The sequence below is a fragment of the Battus philenor genome, unplaced genomic scaffold, assembly GCF_028537555.1.
Source record: "Battus philenor isolate CCGP_79_NKW_IND1 unplaced genomic scaffold, ilBatPhil1.0.hap1 SCAF_1, whole genome shotgun sequence".
NCBI classification, from domain to species: domain Eukaryota; kingdom Metazoa; phylum Arthropoda; class Insecta; order Lepidoptera; family Papilionidae; genus Battus; species Battus philenor.
In genome coordinates, this window is record NW_027181661.1 from 4,645,214 (window position 1) to 4,670,583 (window position 25,370).

The 25,370-nt window shown below is 31.2% G+C and overlaps 1 protein-coding gene across 1 annotated transcript in view; it reads left to right on the forward strand.

The window, feature by feature from the left end:
* The first annotated feature begins 1,858 nt into the window (after nt 1-1,858).
* The window catches only part of bma (SCY1-like protein bma), a 45,345-nt gene continuing 21,833 nt past the window's right edge, over nt 1,859-25,370 (forward strand). The window contains exons 1-3 of the mRNA XM_068771164.1: nt 1,859-2,020; nt 21,266-21,490; nt 22,426-22,587. Coding sequence (XP_068627265.1) covers nt 1,859-2,020; nt 21,266-21,490; nt 22,426-22,587 — 549 coding nt within the window. The remainder of the gene's footprint in view (nt 2,021-21,265; nt 21,491-22,425; nt 22,588-25,370) is intronic.

Genomic DNA, 25,370 nt, shown 5'->3' on the forward strand with positions numbered 1-25,370 from the left:
TCGTTTGATATTTCATTTATGAAAAATGGTATGTGCTCACAATTCGTTGCGACACGTCGCTTTAAAATATAAAATGTTGCTGATGATACTTTTTTATAACGTTATCTTGTCCTTATCTATACAATTTACAAGTTTGTACGTTTTTATTGTAGTAATGGACTACGTACGCATTGATATCCTTTGAAAAAAGTCGCGTTTTTTTTTTGGGAAAATTTAATCATTGTAATCATTATTCGCGGTCCCCAAAGCTTACCAATGTCGCGTATACGGGTTCGTGGTTGCCACCCGAGAATCTTTTGGACCAACTGCCGTTGGTCATCGTGACGATCTTTAAGGGAAGCCAATACTATACAGTAACCGTCTATCGTCTGATATGATTATGATAAAACCTTTAGTTTCAATTAATTTTGACCGAAGATCACACTTCACATCTTACTGAAACTTACCAATTTGTATTGTATTGTGTATAGAAGAGGGCATGACGATTTTTTAACTAATTTCGAGTTAGGAGGTTGTAAGTTTGCATAAGCGGATGCCCAATATTGTGATCAAACGCAAGGGCTCCTATGCATACGGGTTTAGTATTGCAATTCAAAAGTACCTAAGAGTCGCAAATCTTGATTAGATAGGCAGCTATTGCATGATAATTGTTATTGAACAGACGCTAAAAAATATTTTATTACATTTTTTTACCAAGCAAATTTTAATAAAAAGGTACCAACTTTAAGATAATGTTATCAACTGTAATGTTATATTGTTTAATAATTCTGTAGTTGAGAAAGCGAGCCGGTATAAACATTATATTAAGATCTACGTTAGATGTAGGCCTCTTTCAACAGAACCTATTGAGAATCCTATAGCAGGCTTATATCCGGCAGAGGACGTTGAGCAGCTGAAATCACTCATCAATAGCACAAAAAAAAATATAAATACGAATAAAATTTTATTAATTAATTTACCTACATGAAGTTTATGTAATAAATAATCCTTGCGCTATAAAGATCAAATTATATGTTAATATTAATGTAAGCTCTTGTAAATATATCATGAAAATGGCTTAGTCCAGAGTAATACAAGATTAGTAAGTAAACGAAAGCTATGCAAACAACGGTCTGTTTTAAGTTACGGTATTAAATACTAGATTGAATTCTGCCTAACAATTTCCAAGTAAATATAGCTCAGATATACTTTAGTTCTACTACTTTTAGTTCAATATAGTAATGAAGGTGTATTTTAGAGAATATATTTTCAAATAGCATGACAGAGAGATATATTGCATTGTTTTGGATATATTTGATTGGCAGGAATTGCTCATTGCGATACCAGTACTTACAAACATATTGTCAAAAGTAACAGAAGCAGTATGATAAAAAATAGATAAAACTGATTTTAAAGGATTCTCTTTATTCATTGATTCATTCTGTTATTAATTAATAACAATTATTAACAAATCTCAATTTTGTATTTTTTACACTATATCATCCAATACGCGTTCTTTTTAGTTTTGATGATGTCAAATGTTGATAGCTGAGAACATGTGATTAAATTTACTCTATCTACTACTATCTAAAAAACAAAATTTTTCCATTTTTTTCTTTACGTAAGATGATTCATCATGTCTCGACAGAAATGAAAAATTACGCCGAATTAGCATAGGTATTCCTTAGTATATCGCTAGTCGATTTATTTTAAAAAATATAAAATAATTTAAATTAATCTTATTCCAATTGAATAGTATGGCAGTTTTTTATGTATTGAATGTTTATTTTTTGTTTGTTACACAGGCAGCAGCCGAGGTGAGCCTAAGCCGGCGGCCGCGTCTGCCACCATCACTTTCGTGCGGGCAGCTTTCTCTCGCATGACCGCAGTCATCTCCAAAATGAAGAGCGGATCAAGTTCCCCTCCTTCACTGGAAAACAACCCGATCATGCAGTACTTCGATATCGGGAAGGAGAGCTGCAATGCGGGTCCGGGTCTGGTGTGGCGGGTCCACGATGCATACAGGAAGAGCGACGGCAAGGTAAGTTGATAAATATAACTAAAGGTTTTTTTCTCATCGTCAGCAACATCATAACTTAATATTTATCTTCTATTGGCTATAGAGGAAGTTATGGTTATTTTCATTCATCTAGATGAAGAACATAGTAAGGTCTCTTTTTGTATTCATAAGTTTCTACCACTGGCCCCAAATCACGATGAGGTTTTCATTCATTGGCATAAAGCTTTATTTTGAATTTTTATATTTATCCCTTAGAGGTTTTAGAGGGTAAAAGCATAACTCTTACTGTCATCAGAAGGAATGTTTATAAGATTTCTGGTGGATAATAAATGTTTACATATAATCTTTGTGGTCCACAAATCACAAACTTACCTCGTGCTTTGGAAGTAAGGAAAAGATAAAGGTCTTCAACGAAAAAAAACTGAAAGAAAACTGTATTCAAAATAAACAGTCAAGTATAGTCTTTAGAGAGTACAGACTCTTGAGTAATTTAGTAATCATTAATACCTCAATTTTTGGTAACGGACACAGTATATTATGAAAAGTAATTTCAAGAAATATCTGATCAATAGTATAAATATAATAAACACAAAATTACTATTTGATTGCTCAAGCTAATAATTAAAAATAATATATGTGCATATTTCATAAATAATAGTAAATAATAGAGATTGAGAAATGACCAGTGTTAGAATTGTGCAAACCGTAAAATAGCAATAGTTAAAGACGTGTTTGAATACTGGACGTTCTATTAGACTGTAACATTAAGTGGCAAATGCAGTACCAACTTAAGCCAATATTATATAATTTATATTCAAATTCGTCTGATGTTGGTGGCAATGTGTAATAGCACTTTCATTTGGCTAGCACTCGGTTGACACGATAAATTGCTGTTGGCAATGCTATTCAGACTCCTTCGCACATGAATGCGGCTTATTAAAAGGCGCTATTTGGAAAAGTCATTTAGATATTTGAACGAAGAATAAAACATAACGTAATTAAAAAAAAATCTTATTATTTATTTACACTTTATAAGATAAGTGTAAGTTGTTAAAAAAATGCCAATGCACGGTTCAACACGTCCATGGAATATATATGTCAGTATATATATAATTAATTATTCATTCGCTGAATCAGTGAAGAAAAGATCACATGATATATGTTACATAAGGGGCTATAAGAATTTAAAAAAAGGTTAAGGTGGGGCATGACCCATAAAAGGTTGAAACATAATGCCCAATGCAGATTCAGTAATTTAAAGAGCCACGTAGAGAGCTACGTTCTGACTTCTCTAAGAAATCGAATTATCAATGAGATCCCGTTATTACTGATTCCTAAACTAACAAAAGTAAGCGGCGCAGACCAGGAATTGATAAGTTGAAGTGGCATTGTACGGATCACATTGCTTACAGTATAATTGCCGCTAGAGCCTTAAAGTTCTGAAGTGAAGACCACGGATCGGTGAGAGCTGAGATTCAGGATGATTTCAACAAGTTCTATTGGAATTATCTATGAGGAGTACCGATGTCATACGGCTGAAACGATGGTGATAAAGCTACAATATTATAATTTATTAGTAATGAAGGAACTTACGATTAAATAAATTAATTTAATTGAAATTAAATCAGGCGAATAAACATAATACGTTCAAAGCGATAAATCAGTGTGTAAGTTAAATGTAATTTATGCATCGAAAAAGTTATTATGTTTACTTTGAATCCTCACATTGCGAAAAATTAATATAAGCTGCCTGAAAATGAAGAAAGAAATATTTTATTACATTTGCGCTTTAATTTTCCGTTCACCAGACTCAATTAATCCAACGAGGTATAACTTCTAAGTAATAAGTATAATGTGGAGGTATCTTCTACTTTCGTTATCGAGGTCGACGTGAATTTATATAGAAATAATAAGAAAAATACTGACTTTAGATATACATTTCTAAAAAAAATACGTACTATAATGCCTAATATCAAAAACGTTGGGTAAAAAGTGACGACTCATAGTGACCAACTGGCTAAATAAAACATAGGTAACTGAAACAGTATGTCAGATGATATTAAATCATTTACAGAACGCTTCTCGAATTATAGGTGACGTTTTGTTTTAACGGAATGAAATAATGCTAAGTGCTTCCATTTGTATAAAAAGTCATCCAAGAAAACCTCGCTCAATTTTTTTAGTAATAAATTTGTGACATAAAAATAAAACACTTTTATAAAATACCACTATATAATATAATCACTTAATTAAATTCCATTTTAAAAGCACAACCAACAATTTCACCTGGCGCGTTCTGAAACCATTAGTGTACGGTTAACGGGCCGGTTGTAAAAGGAAGATCATAAAGAGAAATATAAAATTTAAAAGAATAATATTTAGTACAAGCCTCCTCGATGGAGAAGAAAATCTGTTTTCACACTATTAAGGTACATTTTACATCGCATTTCCTATCGAAGGGACGGCAAATGAGCTGTGTCATTTCGATATTCTCATCGGTGTACCTCTATTATTATAGGTTATTGGAGCATACTACTTCACCCTGTTCCACAACAGGGTGACAAACTAAAAATATATTTCTGCTTATGGAGTTCCAAGTCGCTTATTTTTAGCTAACCTCATTAAGATTACAAATGCTGCAGTTAAGAATGGAAATTAAAATATTCACAAGACTTTAATCTGAGTAATATATTTAATGAAATCTACAATAAATGTTTAAGTTTCATCGCAATATTTTCATTTTAAACTCCCAATGTTGTTTTTTATTTAATCATAACACAACCTTCAAGATTTTCATAAACAGAGAAAAATTTATTTTGATGTATTTGTCAAATTATACTGTTTACAAAGTTATTGTGGACATAACAAGTTTTTTTTTTAAAATTACTCAAAGTTCACGCTATCGACCATTCTGTTGACTAATTATGCAGCATTGATATCTGTTATTGGCCATTTTGTCATTGTTAATGAGCAGAGAGTAATTAATCTTCTAAAGTAAATGATAAATTTATTATATTTATATGAATAGTATATGTAGGTAGTTGAATAGAATACTTATATTATGCAATTTTTATATAAAATTATAGTAAGTAGTTCCCTAGTCCTATTCAGTATATTATTATAAGCTGTTTTTATGTGATAATTTATCCTCTCAATTTGTTTTTACTTTTTTTTTGTTATTTGACATTACTTGTTATATTTAACTTTATTAATTTATCTTTGTACCGCTTAACAGTTAACTGGTAAAAAATGTCTTTGGCATTAAGTTCGCCATTATACATAAAATGTGCAAAAAGTATATTAAATAAGTAAATAAATAAATCGACTAGACCGGAATGGCCGAGTGAATATCATTTTAAACACGTTGATAGTTTAGCACTTTACCCTGATAGAATGAGATAGGCCTCTGGAGAGAAGGACGGCTATTTTCGTGTACAGAGTTTTGATAGATCAAAATAAAGATCAACGCATGAGAATAACCAACCAGTATATTTTAATTTGCATTCATCATCTTTTCAACTGCAGGTCATATACTGCTGGGCATAATTGAACCCGTTTTAGAATACGGCCGGTTGGAAGACCTGGTTTCTGTGTTGTCGGACGACCTTCACTAGAACCTCTATTCATCTTGTGGGCAGACTTCAACGAAGCGCTTGGTGGTACATGGTCTTCACTCCAGAAGCTATTCACTGCTAGTTTATATAGTTTTAAAGTTTATCGCTTAAAAGGTTTTATTTACACTTTTTTAAATTATGTATAGAAGAAAGCTGAAAACAGACAAAGACGTATGTAATTTATAAAAACATAAAACAGAATAAGACGTACCGATTGTAAAGATGTGTTCAGAAAGTATCTTAATAAAAGTTTTATATAATATAATCCTTAGATGAGCATAACCCTTATCGTGTTTAACTAAGTCTGAGGTTATAATAACGAGGGATTATTTGCATATCCGTTCCCACTCAATCACATCTTGGAACTAGTGTCTATTGAAACCAATTAAAACTTAAGGAATAAGGATTATAGCCTTCAAGTTTGTAGTCCCAAGGTAAATAATTTATACCTTTACTTACGTAGTCTTTCTTATTTAGTTAAATTTATATTCTACGTATGTTTTTTTTTTTTAATTTTTACATAATCACTACTACAGTTGCACAATCTGACAACCACATTATTAATATCTCTTTACCATGTCAGTGAAGACCTCGGTTGTCTTTATCCAGGTATTGGTTGGCCTAGATAAACAAGAGCATTGGTTATAGATTTAAATGCTTAAATGGGTGAATATATCGCTTATTGGCCAGCAAAAAGCTTTAGAGCTTTTACACCTTTGCAAATCACAAAGAAGTGATCACACTAAAATATTACTTTCAAAAAAAAATCTTATTGGAGGGTGATCAGTGACTTCCATGTAGTGGTTTGAATTTTGTTAATCATTATTCTTACATTATTTATTATATTATATCTAGTTTTTAAAACCAAATTTTTACAAGGTGTTCCATATATTAATTGACACCAAACTTTTACAAACGCCTTTAAAGATTTTACACCTATAACTAATCAACCTGTAATATATCGAATGTTGTTACATATCTGCAACTTATTAGGTGAAATCTCTGCTTTTATATATATATATATTATCTTTTTGTTAATAAAAAGACAATTTTAATCGATATTTCACCTATGAAGCTATTCTTACTATAAAAACTTGGCTATAAAAATTCTATAGACGCAATAAAGCAGCGTACCGATTTTGGGTCAAGGACAAAATATCTCATAAATTGATATGAAAATCATACTTGAATTTATCGCATATTTTCATTACCTGCAAATTGAATTTACCACACCTTTCCCCTAACTTATATTAAAAACTGTATAAACCGCTTTAGCTTACGGTCGAGCCTAAATGCTCATAAAAAGGGAGAAGTGGAGTTTTTTCGTAATTTACTTATTAATCTAAATTAGTTTGGTGTTTACTAGGACAGAATATATAATACATTTGTACATACACTAATAACTGAGCATTAATCCATGATAATTAGATTTGATTTGTTCTAGTCGTCGTTTCAGCCCAAAGACGCTCATTGCAAGTCACAGGCCTCCCCCAAAGATATCTATTGGAGGATATACCGAAATTGCCATAGATTGCAGGCAATTTGGCGACAGTAAGGTATAATGTTACGCAGAAGACGTTACTGTCAATTATGAAACTTATTTGGAAGCAGTGGCTATTCATTATATTATTAGTGCGTAAATAGTGAATAAATATGAGATTTTATCCTGGTAATAGAACCTGCGCCCTACGATCGCAAGTCACAGTCGTCTACTACTAAGCTAACACCGCTTCATTGCTGCTTAGATTTAATTAGTATGAGATATTAACGAAATGGGAAAAATCTAGCTAGTTATTATATGGTGGTCTACAATAAACTATTTCGGTTTCATTATGAATTGTTGCACCATTGTACCAGTGATATCCATATCTGGTGAAAAATTAAATTTTTGCTAAGCTATTTTAGGCGAGAAAGCTTGTATCTTTACATGTTTATAACATCAAAAAAACTAAAAACAATATAACACACTCCAAATTGATATAACATACGTAATTGTAAAGGGCTGGTTTTTCCCGGGCCGATTTATCCTTGCCCTGGCAAATTTTTCCTTTTACCACGGTTCATAACAATGTTACAATAGCGAAAAGAAAATACGACAAATAAGAATGATTCACGAAATATGTATTTGACGTTCTGGAAAAATATATAAAGCTGGTTTAGGCTTATGGCGGAGAATCAACTTCTTTAGATCCATTCCATATTGAAAAACATTTATTTTATTGTGTGATTTTATTTAAGGCTCCAACAATAGAACATCAGAAAATTTAGCAAAAAAAAACATTTCTTTTTCCAGAAATAACCAATACACGAAGTATTGGTTATTTCTGGAAAAAACTGATCAGTTTGAAGATTTCAAGAACTACTTTTTATTAATTTTATATAATTTAAGATATTTGGCACTTATATGACTGTTCAGTCATCAGTACGTAGTGCACTCGCTTACATGAAATTGGTGCAGGTAAGCTTTCGTCGCTTTAGTCTATAGACGGCCAATGCAAGCCTTCGTCAGAGACGTCAATAGGGTGATGTACTATGATCACCACGCTTGGCAAGGGGTTTCGCGATCGTAGTGTGGTATTAGAGTACGCTATAGATATTGATGCCTATCCTCTAGAAATTTGTTTATATTATTTTATGAGCAGTTGTAATCCTTTATAATTAACACACAAAGGGTTATTTATACAAAATTGTATTTTGAGAATTGAACTCGCGATCTACTATTGCTTCTCTCAGTCCTCTACCCCTAAGTTACATTGCTACTGATACAAATGACAATAAGATGCTAATTACAAAATAACTATTATATAATGTAACGTAACAAAAAATCATATTGTACAATTAAAGAAACAATTAACATTTATTTATTACTTATACACAATAAGTAAATAGACATTTTTAATTGTGTTATGGTTACAAAGCTTCATTTTTTTCAAAAACTTCACTATACCGCAACTCTTCTATTACCAGCATGCAAAAATTTATTACGAAATGGTCTGATCCTGTAAGGAAAAAATATAATAATATCTAATTTTAACCGACCGTGTTGTAAAACAAATGCACTACGCATTGCGTTTTTTTTTTTTCAATTTATATATGTAGTGGCTATTCCCAATAAATTTTTTTAATGTTTTTACGTTGTACTTGATTATAGAAACTTTGTATACTTTCTTAAATTGAAATCTTAAATTCTGCCTAGAGTAAAATTGTTAAGAATATTTGTTGCTGAATATTAATTTAGTTTTACTGAAGTTTATAATCAAATTTTGTTCAACGTCGTGAACAATAAACTGTAACAGTAAACAAAAAAATAAATTAATTTGCCATACTTTGTTAAAGATAACTTTTAAACTTTTATCAAAAATTAGGTAAATTCAAAACTTAAAGAGGTAACAGTTGCTTAAAGTAATTATTTTACTCGTCTTATTCGGAATGTACATACTAATTTTAAAAATCGGACTATATGGACTGGCGGTATCTTGACTATTGAATGACCTGCTCAGAGATGGACGATCCGAATTGAGGCCTCCTAGCCTCCTTTAATAAGGTCATATAATTAAAAAAAAATCAATATAAAAAAATCAGCCAATGTTATTTCGATTAATTAAATCACGACGGGTTTGTACAATGTGATTAAGATATGTTTATGTTCATGCCTCCACCGTTGATTTCCAAATTACCGATTAGAAGCGGCTGCATTCGGTATCTTCCGATGACCTTATAAGGTACTCTGCCCACTTTACGGGTGGTCGTTCTACGTTGTGCTTGCCGATCTTGCCGACACTTTATTCTGCGTGCTGTGTGGCCTATCCACTATCACTTCCATTTGCCAATCCGCTGTGCTATATTGGTAACTTCCGTCCGTCTATGGATCTCTTTCGTCAGTTATTCCTGATTCGATCTCATGGGGAGATTTAGAGCATATGTGATACTTATTTAATTTTGTAAGCTTAAGCTTGATTATGTACTTTACTAAACTATGGACAGTATCTTACAATCAAAGGTACCCACACGCTCATGTTTAATGGAATAAAAAATACGGCGATGTAATCGTTTAAAACACCGACTACTTTGACCCAATATTTATATTTCACGTAATACCCTTTTACGTCGCAAACCCACTGTAAAATTCATAATGGACGCCAGACTATAATGGCTCGAATTCTCACAATTTTCCATGAATCTTTCATTTAATCGAGCTAAACAGCAGGAGTTTTAAACTTCAGATGGAAATTGCAAATTAGTTGTAAATTAGTTGTGTAGTTGAAAATTAGTTATTACATGTAGTGACGCTGTACGGACGGTAGTTTGTTTATGTTAATATCAAATATCTTTTTTATTTCCATTACGAATTATCAATGAATGTTCTAAACAATTATCTACACTATTTCATATCTACATAACATTATTGTTTTAATTTTTCTTCTATTCCCAGAGTTCAAACCTGTTTGAAAATTAAATGTAACGAGTATTTAATCTAGCTACAAATATTGTTACAAGGAAAAATACATAAGCAATCTATGTTAGTAATTTCTGTTAGTTAATACATGAATATTATAACATTAAAAAAATATATGATGCTCATTGAACTCTATACAGAGATAATCCAAGAGGGTTATTGGTAAAGACGTTTTGGTGAGCGCTAAGCTTCAGAGTTTAGATCATCTATGGAAAAGAGCCCGTTTATCAGTGTTCTATAGGCAGCATTTTGTGAGAGTGTGCGTCGATGTTACATGAATTAGTTCTCCCGTTACCTTTGTTCCTTCGGACATCAAGACACGTGAATTCCAGATCCACACACAGTTGAAATCCGTTCAACCCGCAGTAGTTGTTTTGCTATTACTTTATAGTGCGAATATCAAACGAGTGGCTTAACCTACCGGCGTCGTTGTTTACAGCTATAAATTAGAAGTCTTCAAGTCAAGAGTGAATATTCATCTTTTAGGCAAGCTTGTACCATAGTAGTATACCATAGTATACTATAGCATGTGACCTCTGTATCACCTGCTCGTCAGGTGATACAGAGGTCACATGCCAATAAGCAATTAAAAAACATTATCAACATTAAATTTTATGCAACCCTTTAAACGTTGAAGTCGTTTATCAAATGAATCACGCAATCTCCTCGTGATGTTATTTTTCCTTACCAATGGTGTTGACTGTTTTAGAGAACTCAAATTATTTTTGCATTTAGAGCATGAAAAATAGTCTATAATTGAGTATAAATTATAATCCAGCGGATTAAAATCGGAGCTAGATGACAGCAATTATTCAGTTTTAAGAAACTTAAACTTATTTAAAGTCTTTTTTTACATAATTGTTACAGTATTTACGTCTAGACTGGGCATATTTAATAAATTTGATTTTTTTTTTGTTTTTTTATTTTTATTGCGAGAGTTATAAGAGTATAATAACACACTTGTGTAAAAATGCTGAATATCTTCATAGTAAAGTTGTTTAATTTGGACATCTATAAGTTAATAAATTTTATATTTAAACGAAAGGTCCTATCACATTATGCGTATATAGTCGTTGCCTAAGTGCACTCAATTGATTTGCGTAAAATGAAACAAGTTTAGTTGCTAAAATTTTCGCGTTCCACGCATAAAATTATTATCACATGTATGAAATTAATGTTTGCGAGATAATTTATGGATTACATATAACTTTTTAAGTATAATAAATGGGTAAACCAATACGTTTCTCTGAAAAACCTTTTATCCAGTATTCAAATAGGACTATCCTCCAAAACTTCAATAGAATGCCATCTTGTAACGTTATATAAATATATACTCAATTCTGCGTTCGTGTAAAAAGGACTAGTTTAAAAATAATAAAAAAATATATTTGAACATAGAACTCTACCAATCTTTTCACATGCGTAACATCATTCTCTAATTAATTTTCACAATCTAGCGTTACTTAAAATTTATATTGCAGAATTGTCTATGATTTTCGTTAGTAGGTTTATTCACAAAAATAAATGAAGTTTTTAAATGTTCACAATAGTTTAACTGGACAAAACGATGCATATACTGTCAAAGTTCCTCTTTTTTTTAAAAAAAAAATGCTTCAATGAAAGGTCGATACTAAGTTTAACTTTTATTATTTTAAAATCTTAGTGTCACCTCTGGCATTGTAAAAGTTTAGTATATCAGAATAGGACCTGCATGAAATTGTTAACTATTAATTTTGTTGACCTATATTAAAATATGAACTTTCAATCACAGTCTATTATTTAAAAGTATGTAATGCCAATCCGGGAACATCTGAGGATGTCAACAGATGGTAATTCTTACTGTCATTGATGTTTTAATATTTCTGCGATAGAGACCTGACTTAAAACGTATAATGGCATTAATACTATGATCTAATAAAGTTTTTATAGTTATAAAATTCCAATTTTAAAATGATGAAAAAATAAATTTCTCGAATGTTCTTTATTGTTTGTGCAATAATTCAGAGTCAATTCTGAAGAGTGGAAAGGCATTTCCAATATAAATTCCGTTGAGGACGTTTAACGCGTAGGAAATGAATGGAATGCAATTATTATGACCGGAAGTCTTACGCTAATGTCAATTTACATCATAAACTACGATTCACTTCCGCCTTTGTTTGCGAGGAATTTTGATCGTTTTTTTTTATACGTGAAGCAGAATCCCGTATATTATTTCTCACATAAAAAATCAACAATAGGTGTAAATGACTGGCGTGTATGTTTATGGGGTAGTACCTCTATCCTCCTTCTTTTTAATTCTTTTGATCTCTTTTATTCGCAATCGCTATTTGATGTGACACCATTGTATCGATTCCGATTATTGGTTACCAGTTTGGCGACGTATACAGTAGTTTCCAGTTAAATGCGGATCTGATACAAGTCCCATTGTGCTGCTTTTACGTGCAATTCTGCCTTATTTACTTCACCATTAAGCTTTGGTTTATATACGTTGTCGCACATCTTCCTGGCATTATATTCAAAATATTTAAGCACTCGTGGGAATCATCTGCCAACCTTACCACCTGAAAAAGATTCTATTAGTAAATTCTAAGGACAGTTTCTTCATATTTTTGCATTAATAAATAAAAATGATATTGAAAATAGAAGGAACGCTGTATCTATGCCTAACCTTTCAAGCGATTTAAAAGATAAATTATGTATGTAGTGCTACAGAAACCGCCGTACCGCACCTTAGTTATGCATGCGTCGAGACGAGAATTGTGTACCGCAGCTTTCCCTCAGTCAACAGCTTTAACTAGATGATCTGACTGGACTGCCTATGTTCCGCTGGCCGCTCCATGGTCTCCACTCCAGGATCCAGTGGCCATCAGTCATTCTCCAACCGCTAATTTAACTTGCTAATTTTATTAGCCATCAATGCAATGAACTAAGACATACATTATCGGTATTTTTATTAAACTATCGAATTTGATACGACAATAAGAGATTATGTAAAGGGATTTTTATTAAAGGAAGTTTCAGTGTTAGCATGATAAGGAGATCATAAGGAGAGCACTTTTGAATCGAATAAATCTTCGTATCGGAATACTCGAGTACTACAAAATGAACTGCTTATGCTGAGAGCAGTACTCCAATAATAGTTCGTTTTGGTAATATGTCTATTTGTAAATCATTGAGGCCGTCTCTATTTTTTCATAGATTTTTAAATTTAGATAGATAACCGAAGCATCATATTTTTGATGTAAAAAGTATAAAGTAAGGTGAAGTGAAAAAACTTTGTATTGCATTGTATACGGAACTTCTAAATATTGATATTTAAAAAGTATGATTTAATTTCGTTTAAGGCAATTAGAAGAAGCTTTCAAAGTCATACTAATTATAATATGTCTTTTAAAAAATTTGAACAGTAATATCGACATTGTATGGTCAACGATTTTTTTTAAATATTTATATCAATACAGCTTGTTTCGGATTATAACACCTAAAATTTAAAAATAAACATATTCGACTCTTGATTCAGTTTTAAAAATATAGAATTTTTTTATTACTATTATTTATAAGTTTTATAGTTTAAATATATTTAAACACAATTTACTCCGATAAAAGAACTAAGTCGTATGTGACGTTGCAAACTTATCTCCTCGCATCGTTCTCCTTATAGCTTGTCGGGTTCTTATGGACACGGAGTACTCTTCATAATTATTACGCTGTTTCGTCTTTTCTTATCTTTACAAATCTCGGCCATTTACCTTTGACTTCCCGTTTTTGGTTTGTGATTTTGGATTTCCTTCATGGCTTTGAGGGTTTAAAAGTCCAGCACATTGCAAGGTCAGACATTTATAAGCCTGGATTTTATTTTAAGATAGCTTAGAATGTCTTGTTGGTGCAAATTTTTTTCCAGTATCACAACTCGAAAGTATTCAAGGTTTTTGAGACGTCGTTGAATGGAGAAAACCAAGGAATTTACCATTATCATTTATTTTAACATTTCTGGTATTCTTCTCGTTCTTCCAAATTTTCTGCAGGTACGTTTGTCGCATTTACTTATTGCCTTACTATAATGCCATCTTTATAAATTCTTACAATCTTGTAGTTTTGAAATATTATAATAGTAGGTTAGGTTAGTTAAAAAATGTGTATTATTTAGACCTCTTAACGGACAATTTGATGATGTAGTGCTTTAATATATCTATATAAACGCTATTTATGACTGTACATTTTAATAAGATAAATAAATAAAGAATATTATATAGTTTGAAATAAGTAAATAATATAGAAAAGCGTGTCGCATAATGCACAGGTAATAAAAATTGTAAATGATAATAATTTTTATTTGGTATACAAACATTCCACACAATATTGAAGGTAGATAATTACTAACTGCATTTGATAGTGTAACAAGCTAGTTATGTTGCAATTAAGGACGCCTACTTCCGGAAGGGAACACGATGCAAAATGTTTATGAACACGTAATAAATAATTAAAAAAAAAACTGATCATAACGAAAAGTTTGTATATATTTGAGCGCGAGAATATGACAATGTGTAAATTAGTGTGTTCGTGTGTGTAAAACAGAAATAATAATAAAAATGAACCTGCTTAATTAGAGATTTTCTGTAATACCATATGTCAAGGACATTAGCAAATCAAAGCGTTCAATAAGCGCTTTGTTACACTTTCTATAAGACGAAAAATATACATTAAGCATTTTATTCACGTTTACTATAATAGAATACAGTAGGTGATTTATATCCTAATTACCCAAGGGACGAAGAAAATTCGTTTGTATAGAAAATAAGACGCACCTTACCGGAGCCATAAACGACACTTCAATCTTTTATATTTTCGACTACAGATGTACACGGATTAGGTAACATTTTTGATAAAAACTAAAGAAAAGTGGTAGTTACGATAATTTGTTGTTACAATAAGTGTTAACATTAAAAAAAATGAAGTAAAATAAAAATTAAATGTACATAGAACAAAATGTTTAAAACAAAATAAGGAATTGTAAAACTGAGAAATGAGGTGAAGAATAAGTGATATCGAATGAAAGAAAAAGGCAGAAGAAATGTTGAAAGAAAGACGAAGTATGAAAGATTAAAAGAAGAATGCAAGAAGAGCGCGCAAATAAAAGTAATGTTAAAAAAAATATTAAATAAAATAAAACAACCCCGTTCTTCCCAAAGATAGGGGTACGAGAGGCCCCCAATAGCGGCGGCCTTACGAAAAAAATTAATGTTACATAAAATAACAGAAACTTGTCTTTCGATACATCAATCGATTCACAAGTCGTTGAAAGCAAACTGAAATATGTAATTCACTTTGACGTTGTTTTAATTCTCTGTACTACTAAGATATTAGTCTACAAAGTCCCACGACCCTTGAAATCCCAAAGCACACGCGGCCCGGGTTACGTGAATGCCCTACGAAGGGCACTCAGCGCCTTTGGGACGTAGTATCGTTTCTAGCTATTATCTCGTATTAAAATCATTTACTTAGTAGTACACCTCTTAAACACAAAAGTTTCCAAAGAAGAATTCGTTCCAAAGATAAATTGAAAGCCGCAATAATCTAACGCTTTTAGGCGCGGTCTGTGAAACATAATATTTAATTACATAATAACAAATTTCTTAATGCCAAATAATCTATTTTTAATTTACCAATTTAACATTTATTAAGAAAAAATTGGTTCATTATAGCGCTTTCAATTTACCTGGTAAAAAAGAGAAAGTGGAGTCTCTATTTTTTTAATTATGGTAAAGAAAAAACCCAGTATTATTTTATACATTAAACTAATTAACACGGTTGTCGTAATCTTCCTATCAGCCTAATTTATAAAATTAATTTGGTTCAATATTTTATTTATGAAGTCACCAAGAATATTAATAATTATGTATATCTCCCTGTCTCCGACTGCCTATCTATCCTATGACAAAAAGGTCTATTACGAAATGCCGATTGATTTTCCCATAAAATAGCGAGTTTCAGGTTTCAAACCAGCAACATGTAATCGTTAGTACGAGTCTTCCCTACTAAATTATCGCTTCTCATCATTGCAGTAATATTTTTAAACGAGCTATATTTGAGACATATTGTAAAATAATTCCATGACTCATTTAACACAAAGCGAAATGATTGCGATGAAAAAAAAAAAGATTTTAAGTAAAATGTTTAAAGATCTTGCTTATTAGATTTTCATCGTATATAGGAATTCTAAATTATTTAGCTCCACAGTAAAATTGTAAATCGCTAGACTAAACTGTTTCTTAACCCCATTGTGGTATAACTAAGGAATGATAAAAAATAATTTACGTAAATAAATTATTTTTTATCATTCTTTAGTATTATTACATTTTTATTTTACCCAAGTCATACAGGCCTGGGATTTCAAGATTCCGGAGTTTAGAACCTCTAGTACAGTTTTCAATCCAGAACTATAAGGCACCAGCGGTAATCATATAAATAAATAAACAAATTACTTGCTAAATCGTTAAGGTATTTAAACGAATATAATGCTAGGGTAATAGTGAATACATCACATTTTATTGTATACAAAATGTTTTGCTTGACTCAATATTCACTATACTGATAGTGTTCTGTTTGCGACCGCATTCTTGTAACTAAGTCCATGAATTGTAGTTAAGTTTGCTAGGTTCACATGAATAAGCATTCTGTTAAGCAAACTTCGACTTAACCAAACCGTGCGCATATCTGTATTATATATGGCTTATATAAATTATGCAAATGTACATTTCAATAAACAAAAAAGGAAGTTTTGTAACTTGTTATCAAAGAAAAGCTTTAATGTCACAGATCTCAGGATTTATACAGGAGAAATTTAGTACATATCGTGCAGTGTACGGAATAGACAAAAGTATTTCTACGAGTAATCTTTCTTTCCTTTAGTCATTTCGGTTGAAATCACAAACGTCAGTATAAAAAAATCATTATATTAATCTGAAGACTTTCCATCAAGGTATAGTCTTTTTAAGAATAAGTTCGACATCTTAAAATACAAATAATGAAAATTATTAATGAAACACGTAATAATTAATCACTTCCATTTCACGGAAAAACTATAAACTATTTAATTTTATATGTTTGTACGTAGATTGGTATTCACAAAACGTATAAAAAGAAAAAAAGTTCACAAAATATTTTTTTTGTTTATAATATCGAATAGGTGTTATAGCAGCTATGTAACACGTGCCAGACACCTGTGGATTATACGTACGCTACTGTATGGAGTTGAACTAGTACCCGCTTCGACTAATTCTGAAATAGTACGGTTCACTGCATACATTATTCTTTTGTTCATTATTCTTTTATGCGTAGATATAGTCAGAATTATGTGATTGACAATTATACAGATCTCATGACATCGTTTTTTCTTATTTAATTACGTGTATTTTACGCGATAAATGTGTACAACAAATGTGTGCTATAAGTAATGATTTACGAATCACGTTGACGTGTCAACTTTCAGCTGTGGACTTCCTGCGGCTAAAAAGATGACAATGATATTAAGCGGTTTCAAAATAATGTCTTATTTTGAAATCGCTCGAGTTCAAGAAGTTAAAAAAGTACGTTCTGCCGGCGCCGAATTTTCACCATTTTCGTTAAATCTGGATTGCAGATAATAGTTTATCAAACCAAATTCTCTCGACACTTTACAGAAAACTTTTAGGTTGCACTCCATTATGCCCAAAGATGGCGTTTGGCGCAATGTAATGAAAATGAAGATTACTAGGTGCCGAAAGCATCACAGCCTTCACCAATCAGAATAACGATGCGAAGAGGGTAAAAGATTGGCTCAATCGACATGATATATTTTCGTAACGACTAAAAAATTCCAAAAAATATTCTTAGAGCAGCATCTATAGATTATAAGTATGTATATGTATACACATATAAATAGGTACCCTTGATAGTAAAAGCACTGTAAATGATTTCATAGAAGATAGAACACCTGGGGGGTGAAGTAGCCTTCAGGCCTCTTCTTCTTAAGTCTAAGTCAATCAAACAAGTGGTAAACTCAACTTGATGTCGATTAACGATGTAATCAACTATAAGTTGAACAAATATCTTTAAATTTTATTTTAGAATATCAAATTGTATTTTATATTATTTACGACTATACTAATTAGGACTTACATACGTATACAGTTCAGTGCAAGACTTAATCTCTTCGTATGTGATATGAATAATGATTTCATACATTCATAATACTAAAACAAGAGCTTATAGATAGCTAGCAGTGGTTTATATTAAAATTCAATTAGGATCAAAGGTGTTAGCTCTGTAGAGGTTTAATTTATTAAACGTCCATTATATAGCTGCTTCGAGTTAAGTTTGAGATATATGAATATTAAAAAGAAACTGCTACTATTGTATATTTTAAAAAAATAATGAAGTAAATAATAAAAAAAAACATGTTATCATTATTATTTTGATCAATTATAGGCCTCCCAGACAGATTTGAAACAAATCCGGTTCGAAATAACCTACATCAAGCATCTTTCGGCAACCTTAACAATTTGAACATGTTATAGGAATTGTTAAAATCGTGATTAATACTACGGAATTTATTTTCAAATTTACAGTCATTTGCAAGCATTCTGATACATGACTTAACTCCGTTGGCAGTTCTCGTAATAGAATCATATATCAAGTTGATTGCTTTCGATTTGTACAAACTATCTATTGTTTCGAGTGATCAATAGGTAGGTAAAGTCAAGCCGTCAATTTAGATAACGGATATAGATTATGCAATAAATACAGCGTATTAAATTTGTATTAATGTAACCCGTTTGTAACTTATTTTGTATGACTGTTAATTCTTATAGATTAAATTAAAGTTATCCTAAAGGTTCTAGAGTGGGACTCCACTGCACTTACACGCAGTGTAGGACGTATAGGCCTTACGGGTGGGAACTCCGTAAGGTCGTTTCGAACCGATCTTATTGGAAATCTATAGGGGAGGTGTACATTCAACAGTGAACGTCTTGTGGCTGAATTAATGACAGTCATAATCATTAACGTCTGCCGGTTCGATAGAAGACAGCACATGGCGGTGCTGTAAACATTATTTTAATAAATTTGTTAGAGTAAACTTATACGAAAATTTTTAATACATCGATAATTAATATAAATTTTGCATAACTCAGTTATAGGTGCTTATAATTAAACTCTAGGAAATATTCTTCTCTTAGCTTATTTCATATTGGCTTTTAATATAGACAAGTCACTTATTACGCCTTCGCGTGTAACTGGCGAACCGCACGCAACCGATCATTTAACGTCATTATAAAAGAATTAGTTTCTCTTACATTCGCCGGTCAGAGGAAAGAGAAAACAAATTAACGTGTCTACCGGTATATTTATCTTTTCATGTAACTACAATTTTTTTTACCTTTGTAATGTTGGCTTTGGAGGTAATAAAACGTGGAGTTATTGATTAAATATAAATTAATTTAAAATTGTTTGTTTTACTAAAATAAATTGCTTTTGAAGTTATGTATAGTTTTAACAGACGTTCATTTAAGCTATTAATTAAGATCTTCTTGACGACATCTGCCTTATTTCAATTATTTTCACCGACACCGCCTGTGCTTCATGGATCATAGTTAATTCTCTTGACAAATTTTCAAAAATACACACACAAACTGCTCGTAAAATGAGGCACAATTCTGGAAAATTCCGAAATACTTGCTCAAAGTCTGATGCAGAATCACTGGTATCAACATAGACAGAAACGACAAATCCCTCAAGACACGCTGCAGTTATAAAACCGCATAAATATATTCATGACCTGGTTGAACTTCACACCCTTGTCCCTTAGCGATAGTTCGCAGTATATATAAAATGCAAAGTGAATACGAAAAGATACTTACTTTTTTCATGGTACAGTGGCAACGGTGAGAAATAAATAAAACTAAATTGAAAAGTTAAAGCTCATCGTGATTTATACTTAAACTAATTGTTTTTATCGTAAGCAGTGGTAGCCGGTAGATTATTGAGACTTCGCGGGTTTGATTTCTAGAGTAAAATCTTATTTATATCCTATAATTGTTCAACTTTGTTTAATAATGACATAGGATTATCAATAAATCAAGTTCCACACATTTCAATTAATTAAAAACTCTTGAACTCTTGAATGTTAAAATGAAGATTTTTAAAAAATATATATTTTTATAAATAAATTTAAAAAGCTTCAATATGTCTTGAAGATTTTTTTGTTTTAATTTTTGCAATAAACAAAGGACAATACAACGGCAACAATAAAATCAGACTTTATATAGGTAAATAAAAACAACTATGTTAAACTCATGAAATTCAAATAAGCAGTTTTGCCTATGAAAGATGTAAACACATTAAATATACAAACGCTATCGACACACATGTCAATTAAAGTAAATTGGACTATATAAAATTATATCGCCTACAAATTGATTTATATTTAACGTATTAAACATTCACCTTATGAATTCTGAATTCAGCGAGTTAGCAGATGTATGCTGAATTTGCGTTTCATTTTAAAATACGGTTTAAAATTTTTTAACGTTTTGTTTATTTTAACCTTTTGAATCTTTAAATTGTTTGATGTATACCTTCAGCGTTAATATTTATTAATACTAATTCATAAATTGAATGTTTTAAATCATCTGTTACAAGTTTCGTTTTATACACACACACACTCCTTTCGTATTAAAACATTTTTTTTACACAAGACATTTACAACAACACATAACTTTAATCAAATGTGTAAGGCTACATTTTATTAACGATAAATATTCCAAAATTGTTTGGTAGTCGGTAATCAACGAGAACTAGATAAATAGATTTACAATCGACACTGAAATACCTCTCTATAGTAATCGTTCTTCAATATTCACGTCTTCAGTCGAAATTTCCAGTTTTATGAAAGTTAATTGTGGGAATATCTTTTTCTAACAGATTTAAAGAAAGTTTTGTGAAATAACCCAATAAAATCGCTTGAGTTTTTTGTATTCACCACCGATAAGAGACATTTGAAATCCTTGTAGTTTTATTTTCAATTGTAGCATTTCGTTATAGTGGAGCTCAAAACTATTTTGGTTTTAATCGAGAGCCTCAGGCATTTTTTTATTAATAAATAAATTAAATTAATCAAGGTGTAAATAAATAACTTTTAACGAGTGAATTTGTTGACAGGAATGCTCTGTGTTTGTCTTTGACAAGCGCATTGCTGAAAAGCTGTACAAGCCGAAGCGCAAGGAGACCATGCTCGACCGGATCCGCTACTGCGTCACGCAACTCGAGAAGATGCGTCATCCAAGAATGTTGCAGATCATTCATTCGCTGGAAGAAAGCAGCCACACCATCGCTTTCGCATCTGAGTCTGTGCTGGCCAGTCTGCACAACATCTTAGCTTGGCATGTAAGTATAACATAACATAACAAGTTGAGATATCAAATGTATTCTCCATAAGGCACATGACAGGTTTCCATCGACGGTGGTGTAGCCACAGGAAATTGAAGACGTTAAAAAACAACCCTGTTCTCATATAAAATATTTTATTTTACTGTCTTATAGTAACCTAATTATTATGGTGTAAACACTTATAAATAATATTCGTAATTAAGTTATACAAGCATTTTTCGGATGGCACATAGAAATCACTCATGCACATATTGCTCTTTATTCTATGGCGAAGAAAAAGATACGTTATACATTATAGATGTTATTAAAAATATTTTTTGACTCGTACACAATGGCATCGACTATGTAACTATTAGTGTTCGTATTTAAATTCGAATGAGCCATACTAATTTAATATTATAAAGTATTGATTACCGTTGTGACCAATAATATGGAGGAGCATTCTCATGTGAAGGCTACCAACCAAATAATTATACGAGAAGAACTATAATACAGAGAGAATTTTTAATTTTTTTTTTGATTAATATAATAAAAAAGTTGTAATATTCTTGTCGAAAAATCCCTTTAATAATTAAAATGAGGATTTTAAGCAATTACAAAGCAAAGTGTATACTTAAATCGGCCGAAATAAAATATGAGTAAATAATGAATTGAAATCGAAATTTCTCGATATTTTTTAATTAGAGTATTTAACCTTTTTGATAAAAATTTAGTTTTAATATATACGTGATAATATATCTAAGAGGTGAGAACATATCCTTCGTGGACGTCTCTGCAAAGTCATGGGAGAAGAGATGGGTGGGTTACGAAATCAGACATGAAATTTGTTTGTGAAAATTGCTTGTTACGATGCGTCTTTTTGCATCTCAGTATTTTAAAAATCTGAATTAACTGTACCATGTATGTAGTCAATGGAGTTACGTTTTGTTTAGGAGAGTACGCCTTCGATGGCGGATGGGCAACCACCCAGCTCGCCCAGCCCACCGATGGACGCGTCCAACGAGCCTCCATCGCCACCAGGAACGCCACAGCGTCCGCCATTCGCTAAGGAGTATTACTTCATAGACATCGAGTTGCGCTATGGCTTTTTGCAGGTAAGCGGAAAAGTCAATTAGAACCACAACGAGTTCTTAAATTTACTCATTTTATTATTTAATATTACTCATGAAACAATGATTTTCAATTGATTATTTCTCACTGTTCTTTGTGTTCCTGTCGTGTCGTGTGGTTTGCAGGTTTAGTAAGGACATACATTGTGTCCACAGCTGGATGTTGGTCTCCCTCATAAATTTATAATGAAATCATTTGGAATCGGCCTACTTCTAGCATTTTTCGATGATCTTTACAGGGTCATTTGTGTAGACAGATGACCTTGTCCAGGTGGATTACGGATTAACGTTCTAGGCTGCAATTTCCGATCCGTGGTCCAGAATCTTAAGGCCCCAGCGGTCATCTTTTCTGCGTTCTAGTTTTCCTGAGTGCTGCCATAGTATTACTATTATTATTTTTTATTTAAATATTTGTGTATCGTGTAGGTATGCAATTAATATTTATATTAATCATTATCAGTTATTGTGACACTGGCTGCTACATCTTTACTATTTATACATTATATGGTTTTTTTTATTCGTATCAACCGACAATCCTTTATTTAATACAAATAATTTACAATCCACCCAAAGATTATCTGAATTTGTGGAAAGCGATAAAACCGCCGATTGTACTTCTATATTGTTATTGTTTAATTTCTATGTTATTTTCGTAAAATGGACAATAAAGTAATTTATAAATAAATTATCGTGTTTCTGGCAATAATTAAAATAACAATATTTTGTCTTTGTATTGATGACACTTTCGCTATGTCTCATACAACTAATTTCAGTAAAGATATATATTAACGATTTACTTCATACTTTAAACTTTATAATATAATATATCTTTGTGGTGATGAGGTATCCTCTGTGATAGAATTTATTCTTCTAAATATTTCTCTTTTAAATTCAAACGACATTTATTCCTATATAGTAGACAGGTCTTAACATTTATAATGGTATAGTAAATAATCCTGAAAGAACATCGTTAAGAGCCAAGATAAGATTTGTGTAAGTTGACTTAGAATCGGATTAGGATCGATCATATGTACTCCATTTTCTAACCTAAAAAGGTTTACGTATTTACGTTTAAAAGTTACTATCCGTCTTATTATTAAAACTATCTTTTGATACCTAAAACGGAATTTTTAGTTTAAAACTTAAAGTTCCGTAGACGCGATGGGAGTGACAATAATCTTATAATAGTTTGAAATGGTTTTTTATCGAAATGGTATTTCGTGTTGTTCATAGTCATCAAAGATTCGTTAAGATCTCGTATGAATACGTGAGGTATATAGTTTGCTGTTCTTCAATATAATATGAACCTCTGTATCTTATTTGAATAAATATGAATAATCAAGTGACTTTCTAAGTGCGAAATTCAACAACGATTCTACCAATCTATTTGTTTTCTTTTTTATTTTGATAAGGAGGATAATACTAATTTTAAAAAATGGTAAAACTAAAAGCAAAATAGTATATTACCATACATTTCACGGAATAAATAAAAACATCTATCATTTTCTCTCATTTGAAACCAAACCAACAAAAAAAGTCTCAGGGTCCAACCAAACAAAATATATCGTGCAGCTTAAAGCATTGCAATGGAAATATAATCAATTAAGCAATCATTCTTTATAATTAAAATATTTTATGTTCTCTCAACAGGATTCAACGAGAAATAATTTAAGATTAATATTGAAAACACAGTAGAGTAAGACAATGTGAACTTTAATTACAAGAAAACGGAGATAATTGAGAATAATTTTAGAAATGTTTAGATAAATGATTAAAAGTACTACATGTATCGGGGCAGCTAAATAGTATTAAAAAAGTGTCACTAAAAATAGATGAATGACTTTTTTATTTACAATGAAATCAAAAATTCTACTAATCCGTGGTATGGCTATGCCTCTATACTTGCATTTATCCGTGTTCTACATTTTTTCTAAAAATTATAAAACGGATACCTTTACTTCGTAGTAATAAGGTAAGGTATAGTATATAAATAGGCCTTCAAGGATTGAATGTATAGTTCAATTGCGTTCAATTAATGTAAGGTTCACCATATCCAAAAAGCAATGATTTCAGAAATAATAATTAATTGAATAATAATTAATTGAAAGCTTTTTCAAAATTTCTTCATTATAAAATTAATTTGAGAATAATCACTTCATGTAGACATTGTTTAACTTAGCTTTATGATGGCAAATAGTATATATATATATATATATATATATTAATGTTTTTTTTTATTCTTATGAGTGTTCCACACACACTAGCATCCGTGCCTTTGTTTTATATTTACGTCTATTATTAACGATTTTTCGGCTCACGTTTTTGCATATTGTTGTGTTTAATTAAACAAAAAAAAATAAGTATTTTTTTAATCTACCTTAGCGCCGCCCTAAAAATGTCCTGTTTATAAACTTACTACTTATTTGTACATACTACTTCAAATTGTCATCTCTAGGTTGTACGCCAGTATTTTTTGCAGCGGTTACCTTTTTAGCTTCATTGATGAATCTTTCGATGAAATCTCTAGTCTCGTCTGTGTAACCTATATATTGAGCAAATTTAAACTTTTATATCCTTAAATTATTACGCTTTACATTTGTGAGAATTTGTTTTCCTTAAGATAGAAAACCTTAGAGTAGTTACCTGGTTTGTATAATTTATATTATAATAACATTCAAGATTTCGATTTAGAATCATATCTAGATGATATCAGTTCTACATTAAAACCACTGAAATTACTGCAATGCTACAATTCCATTTGCTTTGAC